The sequence below is a fragment of the Phaethon aethereus genome (genome assembly GCF_964289735.1).
Source record: "Phaethon aethereus genome assembly, chromosome: 1".
In the NCBI taxonomy this organism is placed as follows: Eukaryota; Metazoa; Chordata; class Aves; order Phaethontiformes; family Phaethontidae; genus Phaethon; species Phaethon aethereus.
The window spans coordinates 55,624,869-55,646,706 of NC_138575.1; the positions used below are offsets into that span (position 1 = coordinate 55,624,869).

Sequence of the window (21,838 nt, forward strand, 5' to 3'; positions counted from 1 at the left end):
ACCTCTCTTGGTGGGGAAATACATTTGACAAGCAGAGATATGAAGCCACCATGGCTGGGTGACCTTGCCTTGAAGTGGCTTCTATGATCTGGACACTCATCTCTTTGGCCTTTGCAGTGGCAGGACAAATAGGTAAATTTTTGCCTGCTTTGCTGAAGTAAGGTTAACTCTGCACCAGAAGCCATGCTGAGCCTCAAAATGAATCCTGGCTAGAAGGAAATAGTTTGTGAGCTTATGCAGTGCCCCAGGCCCTGCTTCAGCTGGGAGGCTTTGCTCTGTGACTGAAGAGGGCAGTGGTCTGAGCCCCACAACAGAAGCCAGGACTGCCTGATGTACAAGGCTGTCCTGGTACACTGGAGGAGGTTAGCCTGCCTGCTCAGCACGTCAGCAAAATCTCACTGCCCAGATAGGCAGAGTTTGCATCTTTCTGCTCTCCTGCATTGTCTGCAGGATTGCATCATTGCCCAGTCCACTCCCATCATTTGATCAGATAAAGGTGACCAAGGGACTCCACTAACCTTTGGAAGCATTCAGTGATGGAGATCTTGGGGCGGTGACACCTCAGGGGCATGCAGCTGGGGAGCCACCTCGCCCGTGGCTGAGGGAGAGGGAATCTCCCTGCATGGGAGGGGAGCCCCTCCGCCCATGAGTGCCTGGGTGCAGCCTCCCTCCCTGCCTTCAGGCCTCTCTGCATGGACTGACTTATTCTTTTGGAAGCATCTGGCACGGCCTCCCTTCACATAATTACCTAGCAATCCTGTGCTTTGCTCCTACAGCTGGCACAGGCCTGCCAAGTTCTGCTGAGATCCTTCCCGAGCAGGATTTCCTTGTGCTCAGCATGCACCAGAATGTGTAGCATTTTTAAGCTTCTGTTATTTGGTGCTTTTTTGGGGATCTCCCATCTTCTCCTCCCACCGTTAGCCATTCCTACATGCCTGACTCCCTGTCTTCACCAAGAAGCTCTCATGCATGCATCCCTCTTCCTAAGCACCTTCTGCACTCTGCTCACTTCTCCCTAGCCTTGCCCCACCAAGCAGCCTGCAACCAGGTCCCTTAAACTTCCCCAGGGCTGGTTCTTTGCTTTACTCTTCATGCTACACTGCAATATGGTCTGCGGGCTCTTCTCCTGGCTGCTGGAGAGGTGCCTGCCCAAGCCCTTTGCTTCCCGTTCTGCCTGCCTTGTGTTTTCTGGGGTGCATGGGAGATGTGAGATGCCTTAGCAGTTCACGTGTGGCTCTCCCTATCTTGATGGCATTTTAGGGGACACCTCTGTGCTTTGAAGCCTCTTGCCAGAAGAATCTACTACAACCCCTGTGCAGGTGGAACTCCCTCCATTGCACACCTGCAGGCATATCCCATCTCAGCCATTCAGGGACTGACTGGGATCTGTGTTCATAGATGCTCTAGAAGATACAAAACAATGAGGTAAATGATAGAAAGCAATGGAGATCCTGCTGGGCTGTCTGGGCAAGTCTCTCTGCTTAAAAACGTAGGACTGCTTGTTAGGAAGAGATGGTTCATTTATATTCAACAACTTCTTTAAACTCATTAATTGCATTAGTCTTTTTGATGAGTAAAGAGGAGGATGGTTAGATTTAGGGCAAACCTATCAAAATTTTGTGCTGTCCTGGAAGGTTAGGCAACATCCTAACCAGTAACAGACTCAACTGTGTCATTTCTCTGCTTGATGATTATAAATGAGTAGTTAGGGAAGTCTGATTTCAGTTGGCCAGCGGAGGTTTTAACCATGTGTACATCTAGATTAATCACTCTGGAGATTGGGGATTATCAACTGTTATGTAATAAGAGACATTTTTTTAATTGGAACAGGACTGCAACAGATGCTGTGTTTGCTAAAGAAACCAGACTGTCATGTAATACATCCAGAATGTGTGTCTTGTTTGGCGGAATCAGGCACGTGGATTGCTGTTTTCCTTTGCCTTTACCTCTAGTAAAACCACACTGCTGATCAGATAGATGAATCGTTATAGGTTGGATTTAGTTCTTATTGGGGTCGTCAGGTAAGAACCAATGTTGGTTTAGTTCAGTTCCAGTTCAACACAGCTTCAGATCTACTGTGTGAATTCAGTTCTAGCTGAGGAAAAGCTAACCCTATGTAATGTAAGATCTCATGGTAACTTCACCCCTATGTACATCATGACCCTGTAACTTGATAAAGCCCTTGGAGTCAGCAATAACATTGCTCAAATCCATAGCATATATGGGATCCCTTCATTCAGGTACAACATAGGCTTTTTTCCCCCCTAGAATATACCTTTGCTTATCCTCCACATGATGGCGTATGTTGTGTGCCAAGCAGAAGGTCAGAGCCAAAATTTTTAGCAATTCCTTTTGCCTTTTAAAACATAAGCACAAAGGTAATTAATTTTCTGTGTGATTAAATGAACCTCCCTGCAGGTCCCGGAGATGGAGTGTTGCATGCTTGCTGAAATGCAGTGTCACTGGTGCCCAACGGCTGCTGGGTTTTACTCTGGGGTGAGGTCCCGCCTGCAGCCAGGGATTCCTGGAAAAAGCACTTTACAGCCTTTTCAGGGGAGCTGCTCATGTGCCAATTGGTATTTCGTTACTGCAAACGAATGTCTGTTATGGCAGTTTGTTAATAATGAATAAGGAAGGGATTATTGGGCAGTGCAACAACTCTGGAAGAACCTGCAGCGGGGAGGCTGAAGCTTCCCTCTGGCATATCATGCACACACTAAGAGCCGTCCCTCATCTCTGACACTCTCCTGGATTGCTCATACCATTAGCTGAAGCTGTGTTTACATTTCTGAAGAGGTTAATTGGCAATTAAACCCTTTCCCTGGGGTATGGCTGTCACTTAGGGGACATCGCTTTTGTTTACCAAGCAAAACAGCCAGGGCTGCTGGGTCTGGAGACCAGCAGAGAGCCCAGGGGCTCCTGCAGGAGAGCTGGCTCGTCCTTCCTACTCATGAGCCAGCTAAGCCAGAGGAAAGGAGCACAGCAGGGCCAGGAAAGGAGCACAGCAGGGCCAGAAAAGGGCTCCTTAGGTTGAAGTTACTGGTTGACCTTGAAGCACATGCTCTCTTTTTCTCCATACTGCAAGGCAGAAGCTTTGTAAACCTTCCTTCCAGCCCAGTCCTCTCCATTTGGCTACTAATAATGGCTGCACACTGACATTTTTCCCCTTAGGGGAGCTCCTGGGTTGTCAAGAGGGTTGGAAGAAAAATAATCAAAGCCAGAGACTTGGCAATCAGCTGTATTTTTTGTCTAGTTCAGACCTCGCCTCCTCCCAGACCTGGGCATGTCATCCAGGCTGGAAGTTCCTGGAGCACAGAAGCTTCTACTCCACGTTCAACAGCGTAATGCTTTTTTCTAACCCAGCATTGCCTCTTTGTTAGATCTGTGCAAACATGGCAACTTTACAGTATCTTTAGTGATATCTTTAGTGACCATCAAGTGAGGTGGCAGATGTCCCCACAGGCTTATCTGAAATCAGGAAAGGAGTTAAATGAAGGCTTGAGGTGAGACAGAAACTACCCCAGCAGAAGGTCAAGAGACATTTTGAGTCTTGCCAGCTGGTCTGAATTATCAGTGGAAATTTCTGTTGGAACTTTTGACGGAACGATGGATTTTTAGTTAAAGGGGTGAAGAAGAGTGTGTGTGTGTGTTCATCTGTGTATGTTTGACTGTATGTTTACATATATTTGAAGAGTTATTTTCCTTTGCATTTATCAGAAGACTTGAAATAGTAACATAAATAGGAATTTTATGCACAGACTCCATTTTCTAGTCAACTCTCCCTTTGAGATTTCCGTTCTTTATTGTGGTAGAATTAAAGGGAGAATAACAAAATGGGTTATATTAGGGCCTCAGCTTCAGTTCTCGCGTACTTAATCTCTCTGGCTAGGATTCAAATCCATGGCTGCAAGTGCTCCATCTTTGCAAAGTGTAACCGCTGGACTAGACAGTGTTTAAAGAGTGCAGATCTTTCAGATCTGGCTTCACAAACCAAGCAGAGGGGTCCTGTCACAGTGCAGCACGTGCCAAACATCCTGCAGTTAATTTTCTATGGAAAATCATTTTCAGTGGTCCTCCTGGCTTGCAGCTTCTCCCCCCACTCCCAGCATCTGGCTACCACTTCCACCAACAGCACCCTTGCACCTTGCAAGTCCTGCATTTCTATCTAGTTTTAATAGATACTGCAACAACAGAGGCGAGAGCGCGGCAGGCAGCGCGAGGCTGGGTGCGGCCGGGCTGCTATGTGTGTGTGCTTGCACACGAGTATGCATGTTTATGTGTGGTTATGTGCCCACTGAGATCGGGTAGAAACTGCAGAGAGGCATCATTTTACAGAAGCAAGCAGCTGGAGCAGGAATGCTATCAGGCCTCTTAAGCACGCCCATTTAAATTTCTGCCTTAGTTAAGCAGATAGAATAGAGCACTGTTTCCCCCTCATTTTCTCCAAGTACAGCTACTTGAATGTGTGTAATTATGTCATAGGTTTTTATGCTGCTTAGCTACCAGATGCAGCAGTCATGCACCAAATGAACATTGCTATGTCCCTTCAGGAGCTTAGCGTCACTGGTGATGCTAGGAAGTTGGTGGTCTCATAAAGCATCAGTTGTGATTAGCAGGTAGGACAGGTGGAAACTCAAAAGACCTTCATGTTGATGCAACAACTGATCAGTCCTGGCAAATATTGCACCAGGAGAATCGTTCAAGAAAGGATTTTGGTGGGAGAAATGAAGAGCTGAGCAGCAGACCTGGGCCTATAATAAGGCAGTATCTGGGGATACTTATGTGTTTGTGTTGTCCTTGAAGTTAGAAGAACAACCTACTCACCTTAATGTATGACGTGATAGAAGAAGTGATGGAAGAAGGCCTGCATGCATTGTCTTATGCCTACTGAAAGGAAGGGTCTGGCACTGTGCTGTCCTTTTAAATGGAGGATACCAAGCTCTGTTGCACAGCCAGCTCCATAACCTCCACCCAGAGTGAGGGTCCTAGGCTACCACCTGCAGTCCCCCTGTGTTGGTGGGACCCCCTGACGTCTGTGCCTGCCTGAGGAGTGCCAGACCTCCAGGGTCCCAGGGCACGCTATCTACCTGTGCCAGAAACCAAACGCTTCCAGGCTGCTGCTGTCTGCAGAGCAATCCCTCTGGCTCCTGGGTTGCCAAAGGGAGGGGAGTCTTCAGGATTGGAGTGAAAAGGCATCTTGTACGTGCTGAAAGCATGGCCCTAGCCCTACCTTGATGAAACACACATTCTGTTTTTCTACCATCCCATCTCTCTGAGTGTTTGCAAGGCTGCCTCGGCCTTTTTGGCACATGCACACTAAGCTGGGGAAGGACTGCAACATGGGCTGAGCTAGGGTTCAGCTCCCCTCATGGTTGCTTACATATGAGTGCTTGACCTGCCCTTCTAAGGTATATGAGGAGTTTTATGGTCATATATAACCAGGGTCAAGCAACAAACTTTACCTAGGGTGAACTAGCAAGCAGAACTGAGGCGCTGGCTTTATAAACTGTTTATAGGTATAATCTGGCAACTATTACTCACTTGCATTTCTGCCAAGTCAGCGCTGGCATGGCACCTCCAGCAGTCTTCAGGTCAAGGCCAGAGGAACACAGACTATCTCCCCTCAAATCACAGGGACCCACAGACTGTAATGCCCATGGCTGCTGGGAAATGGCTGTTGTCTGTGGAGCAGAGCGGTACTAGAAGCCCCCACCTCCACCTGCCTGAGCTTTGCCGCCAAACACCTGGCACCCCAGAAGATGAAACTAAGCAGAAGAGAAGCTCCCTTTCCCAGGGCTGCAGAAAGACATTCTTCATTAGGGATAGCACCAGTGTCTTGTGTGTTACCGTCTTCATTGGTTACATTTCCCTGAAGCCTGACTGGGATTCCCAGGGACCTACGTGGCTCCTCAGCAGCTTTCCAGCTCCAAGAGGTGACATTGGGATTTGTGGCACTCGGAGATCAAGAACTGCCTGCTCTGGGCACCTGCTCTAAACTGCAAGAAAATATTCAGGAGCAATAGGCTGTGAATTCAATTACTTGACCTTACCTTATGATTGTTCCTTATATTTTTCTCCCCTGCCACCCATTTCCTTCAAGAAAAATCACAGCACTGATTAATGATTAGCTTTGGTTGGATAACACACACCAACAAAAACTGCTGGCTGATCCCAGGCCATGGTTCTGCAGTCAATAGGAGATTTGTGCACAGCCATATCACTCAACAGGATGTGTCTGATTAAGATTAAATGTGTAAATACAATTGTATTTTTGATAATTTAGCCAGGACAGACAATGTTGAGTTTAAGCCAGCTTTTATGCCGACTGTGTGGGGACACAGATCTGTACCAACATGAAGCTTGTTGATAAAAAATAGAATCTATCAACAATTTTTTTCTGATGAAAGGGGAGGAGTGACTTCTGTTGGATCTCAGCTTTGCTTTGTGTCACTGCGGTGGTGTTTGATCCAGGAGCAGTAAAGCAGAATTTTCTGTATCATTGAGCAGGGAGTTTTTGTGTGCAACCTTGCTTCTTGCACGGAAGCAGTCCTCTGCAGAGCCTCTTACCCAAGGCACTGCTGGCAGGAGAAATCAGCCTCAGACTCCAGGGCAGGACGGCTCTTTCAGAACATCTATTGCCAACAGCCACACATATGAGAGAGGGCCTAATCCTCTCCCAGGGAGAATCTCAGCCAGTCATCTCAACCCTGCAGTGTGGGGTGGGAAAAGGGGAAAGTACTCCAGGCACAGGAGGCAAGGAATACCAAAGGGAACAGCATTAGGGGCCAGGCAAGGGTACCAAAATGAGGACTGTCACACAAGGAAAGCAAAGGCTGACTCCTCCTGGAGTGCTTTGCTTAGAGTCTCTGTCAGGCTTCACCAGCTAAAGATGCAGCCAGACATCCTCTCTCTTCTAAATCGTTTTCCCAGCCTTGTGATCAGCCTTTCTGGGAGAGAGAAAACACAGGTTCTCCTGGATCTCCCTTAGCATGTCTTCCTTTCTGGGGGTAGCAGGCAACATCCCCACCAGTTGGTATGTTTTCAGATCCCTTGTTTCCTGAGAGTTATGCACTGGTCCCCAAGTGTTTGTCTACATACATTACCCACTCATCCATATCAGTGCAACTTGCTGCTTTGGGAACACATCAGCACAAAAGCAGATGAGGTTAATGCCATAAAGGAGGACTGGAGCCTTCTTAGCTGCTCTGGTAAGTGGATGGGCACAGGATACCTCCAGGAAACTGCATCTAGAGGAATGACTCAGTTGTTGCCAGTGAAATGTTTATCAGCATACTGTTGAAAGTTCTAAATGAGGTGATAAATCTAATTATTCTTTTAACTTGTTCACAGCCTTCAAGAGCACCAGTTTTGTTGTATGAAAAGGTGCTTCCTAGCCAAAGTGGTCACAGCCACAGGTGTTCTTAGCTGCTCTCTCTGTTTCTGTCTGTTCTTGCTCCAGCTTCCACACTTGTGGAGTATGAAAGACAGTGTGATACCTGCCCCTGCGGGATAGAAGCAAGTCTAAGGCATGAACTCAGCACAGTTTCAGCAGGTGCTCTGGAAGCCACCCCCTACCCCTGGGCTTCCAGGTACTAGGCTGGCCGTACCTAGGATTGCATGCAGAAGTGATCCTGTTTGCAGCACAGTAGAGCATTATGTTCCTAGTAGAGGACCACACAGTCTGTTTCCATTACATTTCCAGAAGCAGGGTTTTCTCACCAATTAGGGATGCTCTAGCAGATAATTCACAGGTTTGAAAGTTTCTGTTTGTAGGACATACTCAGTAGCACCAATTTTAATATTTTAACAAGTCTTCTTGCCCTTTTCTTGCCCAAATCTCCCCATCTCTGAGTAAATGAACATCCTGTACCAGGAATCTGGGCATTTAGGAGCCAGCGTCATGGTTTAACCCCAGCCAGCAACCAAGCACCACACAGCCGCTTGCTCACTCCCCGCCGGTGGCATGGTGGAGAGAATCGGAAGGGTAAAAGTAAAAAAAATCATGGGTCGAGATAAAGACAGTTTAATAGGCAAAGCAAAAGCCGCACACACAAGCAGAGCAAAACAAGGAATTCATTCACCACTCCCCATGGGCAGGCAGGTGTTCAGCCATCTCCAGGGAAGCAGGGCTCCATCACGCGTAATGGTTACTTGGGAAGACAGATCCCTTAACTCCAAACATCCTCCCTTCCTTCTTCTTCCCCCAGCTTTATATACTGAGCATGATGTCATATGGTATGGAATATCCCTTTGGCCAGCCTGGGTCAGCTGTCCCAGCTGTGTCCCCTCCCAGCTCCCCGAGCACCCCCAGCCTTCTCGGCTGGCAGGCCAGAGCATGAGAAGCTGGACTGTCCTTGACTGCTCAGCAACAACTGAAAACATCAGTATATTATCAACAATATTTTCATCCTAAATCCAACACAGCCTCATACTAGCTTCTATGAAGATAATTAACTCTATCCTGGCTGAAACCAGGACAGCCAGGAAGAGAAAGGCGTTGGCCAAAACCTAGTCATTTAAAGAAGGGAGCTTCTTTGAGAGGAGGCAGCAATCAACACTCAAAGAAAAGCACATCACTGTTACATACTAGAAATATTTATTTTGTTCCTGAGACTGAAAATGACAGGGAGTGCAGTTTGTAAGAGCTGGATTGCTGCAGAGACAAGTAACAGCTCTGAAGGACACCAGTATGCGTTTCTTTTGGAAATTTTTTAGATAACGTTTAGGTTTTAGTGCCACAGTTTTCATTTCCTAAGGAAAAACATTCAACTCTTAGGCAGGGGTTTTGGTAATCCTTGGGTACATGCTTTCAGAACCAGAGCACAAGCAATTCAGGGACACAACCCACAGGAGAAAGCCCAGTGTTATGCGGAGGTGCCTTGTGTCCCTTTCCAGAAATTACACCCTCTGCCCTTGTCTTCATTTCTGTCTAAGGAAGAGGTGCTCCTAGCTGTCTGCCTGCACTGAAGACCCATCACCACTATGCCAGGCTGTTTCCAATGGTGTCTTAATGTTTACACCTGAACTGATTTAAAGATGAAGTAAATGGACAGGGTGGAGGCTGCTGTAATGTTAGCTCAGTATGACTGTGATTAGTGCTGGCAGGGGGGATTTTTGAAGGAAGCAAGGCTGTTCTTGTGTTGTCAAAGTACTGCACAGGTAGCTAAGCAGAAGGAATGACACAAACATATTCACAACGCAGCCAATATCAATGACCAAAAATAAACATGTTATTTAGACACATTCCAGAGTGCCAAGCACCATGTCTCCCCAGACATCGACTTGCTTTATTACTTGGCTTAGTAAAAGTCCCTGAACCTCCCAGACATGCTCTCTCCCCCAGGCCTGGCTGAGCTGAGAGGAGCTGCTGCGCTCTGCCCTTCGCTGGCAGCTCAGCCCTGCGACACTGAAGCTGATGGAGCAGGGCTGGCCCAGGGCACTGTGGGCAGTGCTGGACATTGGCATCCCATGGGAGGGAGCAGGGCCCGGCAACGCCAGCAGCAAGAAGGGGAAAGGAGCAGAGCTGACAGAGGGAGAGCCCAGCCCTCCTCCTCTGCCTTGTCCTGCTGCCCAAAAACTGGAAGGGGAGGTGTGGGTGCCTACTGCCCGAAGGGGTCAGTCCCTGCTGATGTCCCTGCCTCTCCGTGTCAGCCACAGGCCTGCTCTTTCCCATTCACCAGCAGCCAGGTTGCTCGTCCAGAGCTGCAGTATGGCCAAAGCAAGCTATTTTGCTACCAACAGTCTCCCACCCAAAGCAACTTCCGACATTACCAGTATTTTGCTGCTGGATTGTGTTGAAATGATTTTGGAGACTTCCTATGCAATTCAGCCGACAAGTGTAAAGATCTGTATGTGAATTCATTATCTTGTCTCCCTTCACTTCTGTTGGGGGGAAACTGATACTTCTAAGGTGTGATTTGGTTTGTGGTGAAGTAGGTCAACTGAAACTGCCTTGGAAGTGCCTCTTTCTCTCCACCAACTATAGTGGGAACCTGGATGACTGCCTCCAATTAAGAAGGCTCCTCTGCAGACTTGGAGGAGTCAATTTAATTGCCCACACACTAGTGCCTAAGACCATTTGAAATCCCCTGGGTTATTCAGTGTGAGCTGGTGCTCCAGAAGGGTAGTTTTGCACAGCTCTTGTATCCTATATGCCACCCCTGTGCTGGTGACTGAGCTACAGTACCTTCAATGTACTATTTGTCTATGCTGATGCACCAGAATGAAGTCCATATGGTGGACGTCTACATCTAAGTACCTACATATAAGCTGGGCATCTCAGCTCTGAAATAGACAGTGGAGATTCAGTGCTCAATCCATTTGCTCTTACAAAGGTGATTTGAAATGCCTAAGGGTATCCAAAACATCTGCACAGGACAGCCAAATCTGATACAGGAGGTATGGGAGACCCATGTGCTCCTGGAGTGGTCCCTGGAAGCTGAGTAGGATACCCTGTGGCACCTCAAATGACATTACATGCCGATGTGCAAGCAACTAAGGTGAGGCCCCAGGCAATCCAGCCAACCACACCCGGGAGCATTTCAGTGTACACAGAAATAGGCACCTGCATCCAATCAGCTGGGCCAGTCCTTCTGACCTTTTGGCTGTTTGGGAGCTGAGACACCCAGCTCACATTTAGGTAATAATCATCAGACGTCTAAATTTAGGCGCCTCTGCCTGCAAGTTGCATCCCATCCCTAAAACAAGGTGGCAACCTTTCTGGTGTGATCATTGTGCAGTTTGTACTTGCCCACGTAGACCAGAAATGCTTCTCCACCCTCATTGGCACAGCACAAGGGTCATGGGCACCATTTCTCAGGCTACCTACCATGAGTCAGCAGCACTTGGTCTCCTAAGTCACTTGGGATGTTGTTTTAAACATAGCCCCACTTATCAGCCTTTTGAAAGTACAAGGTGTGTTTGATTACCGACTCTCAAGGATTTCTCAGGTATTCTGGAAAACATCAGTGTTACTCTTCTTATCCTTTCTTCTTTTTTCCCCCTGCTATAATTTGACATGCTGCCTTCCATGAGGTTTTGTGTGTTTGTGAAAATGTAGGGAAGTAGCTGTCAGTCCATAATGTGCTCTGACAGGATGCAAATAGGCTGGTGGTGACCTTTGAAAAGCTTTTTGGAATGTCTTCGTAGACAGGCTGGGTGCCACTGAGCTCGTGCTAACCTCTCCATCACTCCTTCTTTCCTCCTCTCTTTTTTCTTAACTGCTTCCTTCTTGACTGGCTCACTAGACCTGGGACCTATGTGGACCTCAGCGTGGCCCACCTCGCAGTGACTGCACTGAGCGTTGCCTTTCACCGATGAGCCACTCATCCCTGCAGGCCCTTTTGTGGTGGTATAGGTGAGTGTGTATCTTGTATGTGTTTTGTGGCAATCTCCACCTGTGATGTTCTAAAGGGATCAGTGCCCAGAAATAAGCCAGGGGCCCTAAAACAAACAAACAGACAACCAACCAACAAACAAACAAACAAAATTAGCATGCAGATGAGACAACCGTGGACAGTCAGACCTCAGCACAGGCACGTACAGCTGCTCCCCCAGTTTTGGGAAGGAGCACAACCTCCACAGGGTGGGAGGGATTTCCAGGTTTAATGGCTGCGTGTAGGGACCAAGTGCTTGGTGCGGATAGGCCCTGATGTAAAGTCCTTAATCAGAATAATAAAATACTCCCATTGAGTAATATTTAAAATAACAGATGATGTCATGAACACGTTGGAGATACCCGGGGCTTTGGATGGGATTACGCCGATAGGTGTGTCAGGCCAGAGGCACAGTGTAGAACAAGGGGGAACTTGTCATTGCCTTCATTCGTTAACCGTTTGGGCCAGCAGTTTGGACAAAGTGACTCAGCGCTCGTGAGCAGACGGAACTGCGCCTTCGGAGAGCACGGCTGGGCTGAGCGAGACACCGGGAAAGTCAAACTGCCCTGTTCAGGAAAGGACCCTGTGGCTCTGCCTGGCACAGGTGGAAGGGATGCACGGAGCAGACGTGTCCCTGCACACAGATGCGGCGCCCAGCAGGAGCTCCGAGGAAACCGTCTCTGGAGCTGGGCTTACAGCCACGCTCCCTCCGGGTGCTCTGGGGCCATTTGCATCCCACAGCCTCCTCTTCTTCCACCTTGCAAGCAGCTGTCTGGCAAGAAAGCATGCAAAGAGACGAAAGGCTTGGAGCAGGGAGGGGACACCCCGCTATTCATAGCCACCGCTCCCACCCACGGGTGCCAGGAGTCAGACAGGGGAGCAGCTTATCAGGCACTTAGCTGAGCAGCATTCAATCCTGTCCCAGGGCTGGGACAGGCAACGGCTCCATCCCCACCCCGAACGCAGGGGTGAGTGCCCCGCTGACGTCAGGAGGCCTTACTTCATTTCCTGGCACGGGGACCCTATTTTCATAGCCGTGTCCTGTGGGAGAGGAGAGGCGGTGGAACTGGAATAGGCGTGCTCAGCCACACCTCCCCAGCCCTCCAGCTGTTAAAGCTCCCAAGGAGGGTGAGCGTGGGGCTGCTGCTCGGCCGGGGTTGCAGAAGCGGAGGTGACCGTGTTACTGGTGCACTGGGAACTTGCCTCTTCTAGCCGGATCCTCCCTGCTGCCTTCTCCAGGCAGGACCCAGACAGGTAATTCAAGGCAATGCCCTACAGGATCCGGGACAGGTCTGCGGCTGGGGCGGGATGGTGTGAAGGACCGTGGCTGTGGGGGGTGGGCGAGCAGGGGCATGGGGTTCCACAGCGAACAGAGAATGCCTCCCACCCTTGACTCTAACATGGGATTGCCAGCTGGAGCTGGGGGAGTTATAGCAGACTTCCCTGGGAAACTATTTGAAATTTGTGGCTGGGTAGGTGTATTTTATGCACAAGTACCAATGAGAGAGGAGGCTCAGGCTGGAGGGAGAAGCTCAGCACTAAAGCGAGAACCATGATTTGGGGTGAGCAGTGAAGTTGCCACAGCACAGGCTCGCTTGCACAGACTGCAGAGCCCCTTGGAAATCTCAGACACTTCTGTAGGTGCTGGTTGAGCAGACTCAGCTCCTGGGTGGCAACACTCACCCAGGAGACAGGGCAGAGAGTCTTCATGCCTCATAGGACATCCAGCCTGGAAAAAAAGAAAAGGGGATAAAAATAGGCACCAGTGTCCCAGTTCTCCAAGGCGGCGAGGTTCTTTCCCTCCTATTTGTCCCAAGGGCCATGGCAGCCGACTGTGGCAAGTACCACTTGCAGCAAGCACCACTCAGGACCCAAACCTATGGGTGTGCTCTCTGCTGCCCTGGGGTTTCACGCAGGCTCTCTGGGCCCTCCACCTGCCCTGACGGTGGGACCGGTCAGTATCTGCCAGAGCTGTGAATAGATAAGCTAGTCTGCACCACAGTAAATGTCTGTGGATAAAATTGTAGCATTTGCTCTCCAGATTTTCAGAAAGGTTCATTACTTATTACTCACAAATGTCCAGATAATTCTCAGCTATTTGTGCAAGAGATCATAAATCCTCAAATTTTTGATAACAATGATCTGTGAAAACTCCTGCATGTGTTATTCACTAATTCCATTCTCCCCACAGGGGTCCAGAGTTCCTGCATATTTGAATAATTTGCATTTTATTGTAGCCAGCTTTTTGAAGAGCTGCACATCTCCTTTTACATAGTGAGGTTAAAAGCTGGAAAAATATTCCAACGTTTATAAGCAGGTCACATTTAGGCATATGTGGGGCTGAGAGCAAGTCAGTGGTATTTTCCTCCTTAATTCATCCCGTGATTAGATCAACTGCCATTTATTGAAAACTCAACCTACACTCCTTAAAATCTGCTGAAAGGGTTTTAGAACCAGCCTCATAACTGCAGTATGTTGTTCTGGAGGGGGAAAATCAAGGCAATGGCATGGCGAGTACAAAAGACTACATTTTGCAAGGTTAACTTTTTTCTTTATATATCAGAAAAGCAAAGCCTTGGTTTTCCAGTGTGGGTCACCATTAAGGCCAGATTCCCCCATGTTTCATCTGATATTGTATTTAAACTCCTGTTTTGATAGATTTTAGGCACCTGAGCCTAACTGGGCAATTTGGTACTAGAAAGCAGTACCTGGCCCCTGGGATCTAAACTCACTCAGTGTCTGCATAATGGGCCACAAAGTGCCCAACGTCTTCGTGTAGTGGTTTCTCCACATGCTTCAGGCTCCCAAGGAAGTAGGCAACTTAATTCCCCTCGGCGATGGGCAGAGCTCACCTAAACAGCATTCTTATCCCCTGGCGAGACAGGCTTAAACCAGGCTAACTCAGACAGCGCTGAACTCCTCATGACGACACAGCAGGAATGCGCTGGGCGCATTAGAGACCTTGTCAATCCTTGACCCGTGGACTCCTCAAGCAGTAACTTGGTGGTTACTTCTTGTGCAATGAACAGCATTATCTCTGACATGTCAGGCCTCCAGCCAGTGCAAGGCAGTACCTTGGGGAGGGGATCGAGGTCTTTGAGACAGTTATTGTTGTGCTGCCATGAAGAAGGAGAAATACAAGTTTAGGGCTCATGGTTGGTGGCCTATATTTGCTATTTAATTTGGAGTGAGAAGAGCTATTCTGAAGGCATGCAGCTTAGTTATCTGCGGGGTAAAAGGCAGTTAAAGTTCCCCTTCATTCATACCCATAAACCAAAGTCAAGAGTGTTTCAGAGAAAGTAAAAGAGGGAAAAGAAACATAGTAATGAGGTTCCTGTTCTACATTGCTCATCTCTGCACCTCACTGGTACAAGGTACTGATGTTTTCTGAACTTGTCAGAAGAGCATAAACTGTATTATGACTAACAGCTGCTCTCGTATCACAAAAGTGACAAGGCAGCTCAGTCTCTGTGCTGCAGGGCACCAAGCTAAAGCCTGCAAAAGCGTCTCACCTTCCCCCCGCTCCCCACACTCCTACGGCATTGCACAACCCCAGGTACAGTGCAGAGGACATGCCAGGTGAATTGCCTCCTGCTAAGGGGCTTGGCTTGCCCTTGAAAGAGAGCCGATGCCAGGCAAGGGGATGGCTCCCACAGCCCCGTGTCCTTAGCACTGGGGTGTCCCTGCGCAGTGAGGTGGGGATGGAGGTCTCTCCTGCCTCTGCTTCCCCACTGCTGGCAGCAGCTGGTTGATATGACAGCCTGTGTCTTTTCTTCTTCTACAGCTTCGGGGAATCGTTTCACGGGGAGGTTGTTCAAGAAGGCGAGAGGATGACGTCACCTCCCCGAGGCTGCGGCAGCAGCATCGGTGCTGACTATTACCTGCTCTGTGATATGGAGAAGGCCTGGGGGATTGTCCTGGAGTCACTGGCTGCAGCTGGCATCCTCATCACCATTTTCCTCATCTGCTCGCTCTTCTTTCTCATCTGTAAAGTCCAAGACAACAGCAAGCGGCACCTGATCTCTGTCTATTTCTTCTTTCTTTTGGGCACACTCAGCATTTTTGGTCTCACTTTTGCCTTCATCATTAAACTCAATGACAGGACTCGCCCTACCCGCTTCTTCTTATTTGGAGTCATCTTTGCTCTCTGCTTCTCATGCCTCCTCACCCATGCCTGCAACCTCAACAAACTAGTGAGAGGAAGAAAGCCCTTCTCCTGGCTGGTGTTGCTGCTCCTCATTGTTTCCTTTGCCCTGGTACAAGTCGTGATCAGCATTGAGTACTTAGTCACCATGCTAGTAAACCAGAAAGACAAATTTCTGAATATGTCTCCGGAGGAGACCAACAAGGATTTTGTCATGCTTTTGATCTACGTGCTCTTCTTGATAGCTCTGACTTTCTTAGTTTCCATGTTCACATTCTGTGGGTCATACAAAAGCTGGAAGAGGCACGGGGCACACATCTTTGTCACTGTCCTGTTCTCAATTGCCATTTGGATAGTGTGGATCACTATGCTCACAAAAGGTAACACAGTTCTAAACAGACGTAGCTGGGACGATGCTGTTGTGGCCATTGCTCTGGTGTCCAATGGATGGATCTTCCTGATAATGTATATCGTCCCTGAAATTTGTTTCCTCACTGCCCCTCTGAAGCTGGGGGACTACCCTCCAGAAAATGACTTCTGCCAACCCAAGTTCCTAAAGCAGACACCTGGAGTTGACAACCGTGCCTACACCCAAGATGAAATTGTGCAAGGTATGATGAAGTGAACGACTCCACTGTCCCCCAGCCCTAAGCGCACATGCACCAATCATGAGCTAAAAGGGGTAGGAGGGCTACAAGAAAAGATTTGAAGATAATGGATAATTTAGAGGTAGAAAAAACTTTCAGACTGATGAAATTTCAGAAATACAAAATTAATATCCAGACAAGAGGGAAAAGAGTAAAGACCAATGCAAAAGACAAAGATGTGTAGGAGGAGTGACTGAGTGGGAGGCACTGCATGTCAGGGCTGAGACATAATTCCTTGTGATTCTGTTATGTCTGGGAAGTCTGTGTAAAAATTCACAAGTTTTTTTTTGTTTCTTAGCAATGCTCAGCTCTTCAGACCTCTCCAGGATATACCTTGGTGATTATTTATTCCAATTCTGATCTGGTTCCCATTATGTATTTAAAAATGAACCCATCATCCAAAAAGGAGGCAAGGAGGCCTTACTTTTCTGTATGAGTCTCATGCCTACTCAAACAAAGCAAAATGTTTTATCAGTTGAGGCTTCTCAAATCTATGGGTAGGAGATGTGACTGCACTCCCCATGGATCTGCTACTGAGATCACATTTGTCCCCTGGAGTCGGACCTCTAGGTTTGTAAAAGAATAGCAGAGAAAAGTTGTGCTTTTCCCAGGGAATACCACAGAGGAGGTCTGGTGCATGCAAGTGGGAGGGATTTGGCCAGTGATGATGACGGTAATTGTGAGGCAACAGGAGGTGTCTAAACTCCAAGGCCACCTATGTCCTGTTATTTACAATACCATTCATTCCTGTTTTCATAAGGAAATATTTAGTAAGTCACCCACCTATGGATTTTAACCCATTCCTGCCTGCATAGTTTGGTCAGTCCAAAAGCAGCTGCTAACGTAGCCACAGGCCCTTTGAGTCTCCCTTGATGTGGTATTTCCAAGCTACCATATAACGCTAACTCACTAACTTCCCCCCTCTCTTGTCTTGTGACTCAGGAGACACAGGAGACCTCAGCTACTCCCCATACTCTTCTCACTTTCAGATGCAGGTAAGTTCACGACCCCTTCGCCCATTTCACTGCGTGTGGGCTATTGTTCAGGCCTGAAGGGAAGGGAAAGAGAAGGAGCAAAGACAGGTGGACCAAAAGCAGGGTCTGTGGAGGCAGGCAGGTGCTTCACATGGAACCGGGTGATACCATGACACGTGTTCATGGAGGTGCCTGTGGCCAGGGGGAGGGAGCTGTGACATGTCCAGGGATGTGAGGATGCAAAAGAGGCCCAAGGCAAAGTCTGAGGTTGTGGTTTTCAATACTTCTGGATTTGACATCAGATAAGAAGTCCTCTCTTTGAGCACAATTCCTGCAGTAGACTGTGCCCTTTCCTCAGGGATCATGCTCCTTTCCCCAGCCTGTGCCCTGAATGTATCCCCACCAACAGTCACTGGAAGTTGCTGTGCAGATCCAGAGTGGGCAGTCTGCATGTCCCCATGTCCATTCATGAGTCCTCTTTCAGACCACAGCCTAGCCAGGTCTGGTAGCTCACGCCATGTCCCCACATGTCCTCTGGTGACATCTCTCTATTACTGGTTTGTCCTGCCAGGATCCTCTTCCACAGCCCCATTGATCACGCTATCAGGACACCTTCAGCTCTGTTCCTCCCCAGCCTCTTTTGTTTTTTTTTTTAAACCCTATTCTATTACTTCTCTCCAGTTTTGAAAGGTAAAGACTTTCATGCTTCCTTTTCAGACCATTGAAACCCAAAATGATTTCTCCATCCCTCGGCCCAAAGCTCGGACAAGCCCATACCATGACTACACTGGTGGGAAAAGCCCCATGTAGCAGCTCTGCAGCAAGCAAAGAAATTAAGTGCCCATCAGCAGACGCGTGGGGAATGGCCCACACGGTGACAAGTGAGTCGATCCTGTAGAAGAGACAGAGACAACCCACACTGGCAAAAGAGGAGAGGGATCCTCTTTTCCCTGCACAAGCACCTTTGTAGCTCCTTCTCATTCCTCAAACACAGCTTTCAGACACCACCCTGGCCATCCTGTCCCTGCTCACTCTGTTTCTCCGTGGGGTGAAGCTCATCTCTTCTGACAGTGGAACATGCTGGGAAGAGCCTATCCTGGCCTATTTTCAGCAGGAATGCTGTAGGGCTAGAGCAGCAGGAAGATCGTCAGCTGGGTCTGCGACTGGCTCTGCCCCATTCGGGACTCGCTTTGATCAGCTTGTGGGGATGCCTGTGCCCCATGTTTGACAGGAGAAGAGGCAGGAGCAGGAGCACCAGCCCTACACATCCCCACTCCTGCCCACCCGTGAAAACATCTCAGGTACTACTGAGGACACCCTTATCTATCCACCGTTACTTTTGTGCTTGCTCCCAGCCCTGCCTGGCTCTTCTCCAGAGATCAGTGGAGGAGAGATGGAGAGAGTTAAAGAGTATTCCTTTCTTCTTCTTTGTGTTCACTTCCAACCCAAATAGAGATCATGGTGGAGAGGGAGAAGAAAATGTAAAGACATAAAAACATCTACACCTATTTACCCTGACACGTTTTCTGATTTGCGCTCTAGCATCAGCCTCCCTCCCAGCTCTGACTCCTGACCACGCGCCCCAGCTGAGCTCCCCAGGTCGTCTGCCCAACCCCGCAAACCCTCCCTCCCTTCCCTGCCACCCCAGGCTGTGGTTCCCTGTAGACAAAACTTTTTCCATGCAGCTGCTTGCAATACCCTGGTGGAATTTAATCCCATGCACCTTGGAGCTCTGCCTCTTCCCGAGTGTGTCTGTGGCATCAACACGAACATTTCCCAAGCAGCCAGGCTACGGAGGACGGACATCCTTCTTCCCAGGAGTGGGCGAGCATGAACATGTGCATGTGTGTGCGTCTGTATGTGCTGTGTGGACTGCACTCTGGCGATGAGCAACCAGTCTGCGGAGTTAAATCATTCTGTAGCCTGCTTTGCATTTGGTAAATAGCTTTCCATGATATTTCATATATAAATACATAGAGCTCCCCAAGTGGGTGTGCATGGTACACCAGTGTCTGACACAGCTATATATTTATTTAGCCCACTTTGTATGTGGAATATTTAATTAATAAAAACCCAAACAGCATGACTACAAGAGACTGGTGTTCTTCCTCGGGAATGTGACTCCTCTAACGGCTGGTGGAGTGGTAGCATCAGCTCTCCATGGGTTGGAGTGGGCCACCTGGAGGGGGAAAATGGCAAAGAGATGCTGGCTTCTTGAAAGCTGTCACCATGGACCAGAGATCAGCTCCTTGAGGGTGCAGAAGAGCAGTTTCTCCATGCTACTTTTATTCAATAAAAGAAAGCTGATCCAATATTACAAATGTTTAAGAAATGAAGAAATATAAATCCAAGCTACAGCAAGCAAATGCAGGAGGAAGGACGTGATCTTTTCATCACTACGTGTGTCTGCTGCATCTGTATTCCTGTATTTATTCGCTTGTGTCTTGCTGGGTACTTGCATAATCAAGAACAGGAAAGGGGCTTGTAGGTATTTAATTCAGCTTGTAAAAATATGTTTTTCTGATGTTCTGAACACATGTAATATTTTTATTTGAAAGTAGAAACAATATCAAAGCAAAATAATGATGATGATGAGGATTATTTTTTAACCTCCTGATGGTATGAGGCTGTACTCTCCCATTTTAAAGGCTTCCTCTCCCATGAGTTCTTACATGGTACATTGTGCTACCACATATCCTTATGCTCCTGGCAAGCAAACCCCCTTCCTCAGGCACAGAGCTGTCTAGGACATGCCGGGCTGGGCCTTCCCCACTCTGCCTCCCAGCACTGAAGGGCAACACAGGGACATTTGGGTCTTCTGAATCCCTTGGCATGAGAAAGAGCCTTCCTAGGCATTGGCTTGAAATGCGTCACAGGACATCTTGACTTTTTCTAGTAAATTTGAGGTGGAAACAATGCTTACCCTCTCCTGCTCCTCTCCCCTCCACCTACACAGTTCCACAGGTGTAACACAGAAGATGGGAGAGAAAACTCAAGGACACTAATGTAACATTGGGGAGCGGGTTGGGAAGGGGGCATGTGAGGCCATGATGCAAGATGCTGACATTCAGACTGAAGGTAGGAGGGATGTGCTTGAAACAATACCAAACATTCAAGAAATTAGGTTTTCAGGCTGCTGTGGTGCCATTGATGGCTTAAATGTAGCTAAAGCATGTCCCAGGAGGAGACAAAAATGTGTTAAAACAGAGCCATCTCCCGTGCTACAGTGGATTCTGGAGGAGCAAAGGGACAGGCTAACAGGACAACTAAAAGCAAAGTGTGCTCTTACCGTGCGTTTGCCACATCCCAGACACTTATCAACTCCTTCACTGACTGCCACAGGCCAGAAAGAGCCTCCCAAATGCCCCTTGGCCCCAAAGGCAGCAGAACTGGGAGGGATAAGAGACACCATATGGACTCCCATCGATTCAGGGCACGGCATTTTTCTTGATTACTTAGTTGTTACTGTGCATGCTGCTCAAGCAGAGAGTGAAAATCTCCTTCCACAGATTTACAGCGCCTTTTAGAGTAAATTTTTTAAACCTCTGTAATGACAAAAATACTAATCTGCCCAGAGTTATTTTGCACTTGTTCAATATTAAGGCAGCTTTGGGTAAGGGCTGATTTAAATGCCAAATTAAACACAAATTTCTGTGGAACTTGGCGCTGGCAGGGAAGGGGCGGTGTCACTCTGCAGGTTTCTTATACCTCAGGAGAGGCTTTTTTTATTTCTTCTTTCCCTAAAACTGAGCTTAAACCAAACCAGTTGGCCACTTAGTCACACACACACATCCCAGGGAAATCCTAAACTGGTAGGGCCAGACAGGCTAAACCCAAAAGGAACAAGTGAGTGGAGGAGGCAGGAAGGTTGTGCTGGTTTTTCTTAAAATCTTCCCACTGGAAGGCCAGTAAACCCAGTAAGGCTCATCCATGCCCTCTCTCCTGCAAAGGGCTCCCTTGATGGTGGGAGCTACAGGTCTGCTGCCTTCAGGGCCCTCTGGTTTCTGGTTCCTCCTCTCCCTGTTCAAGGAGACCAAAGTGCCAGAAATGTACACACCAGAGAAGGGCTGGCACAGAGCACACCTGGATTATGAAAGTACCCAGGATTATCGGGAGGCAGGATAAACTCAGCTGAACCCCAGGTCACGAATGTCATGGGAAAAGGGCAAAGAAGGGCAGAGGCACCGCTTGGACCCAGGACCTTCAGGGTCATCATCCTGTGAGCTTGCCAGGGCTGTAGTGTTCCACGTGCCCAGCCGGGCGTGGGCATGGAGGGTGTGGTTAACCCTTGGGGCACAGACCCAGCCAGTGGTGCCAGGGCATGGGACAGGGAAAGACTTTGCTGGGTTCACCTCCCAAATGCTCCCCAGCTTGCCAAAAAATCTCCTGTTTTGGCAGCCAGTGCCAGTGCCAGCCTCCCCAAACAAGGTTTTTCTTTGGGAGGGATTCACCCTCTCCCCACAAGCCCTGTACCCCTTGCTGTGGCACAGGGCTGGTAAATGTGCCCCTCTCTCAGCTGGGGCAGGAGATGCTGGGCACGGGTTGTAGGCAGGGAGGAGCACACTGCCAGCCAGTGGTGCTGCGCTTGGGCTGCTTCCTCCTTCAGGCTCCGGAGGCAGAGGGGTTGGGGAGCATGCCCAGCTCCCATGCCTGCCAGGCTGGCCATGGACCAACAAAGCAAGCGTTCGTCTCCTGGGC

The 21,838-nt window shown here is 48.6% G+C and overlaps 1 protein-coding gene across 1 annotated transcript; it reads left to right on the plus strand.

Moving 5' to 3' along the window:
* Positions 1-15,205: 15,205 nt before the first annotated feature.
* On the plus strand, positions 15,206-18,135 carry LOC309411417 (retinoic acid-induced protein 3-like; the record flags this gene model as incomplete). The annotated part of the gene is made up of 3 exons (XM_082008046.1): positions 15,206-16,130; positions 17,109-17,161; positions 17,858-18,135. The coding sequence occupies 3 exons, from the start codon at positions 15,206-15,208 to the stop codon at positions 17,948-17,950; spliced, it is 1,071 nt and encodes a 356-aa protein (XP_081864172.1). The 3' UTR covers positions 17,951-18,135.
* Between the last annotated feature and the right edge of the window lie 3,703 nt (positions 18,136-21,838).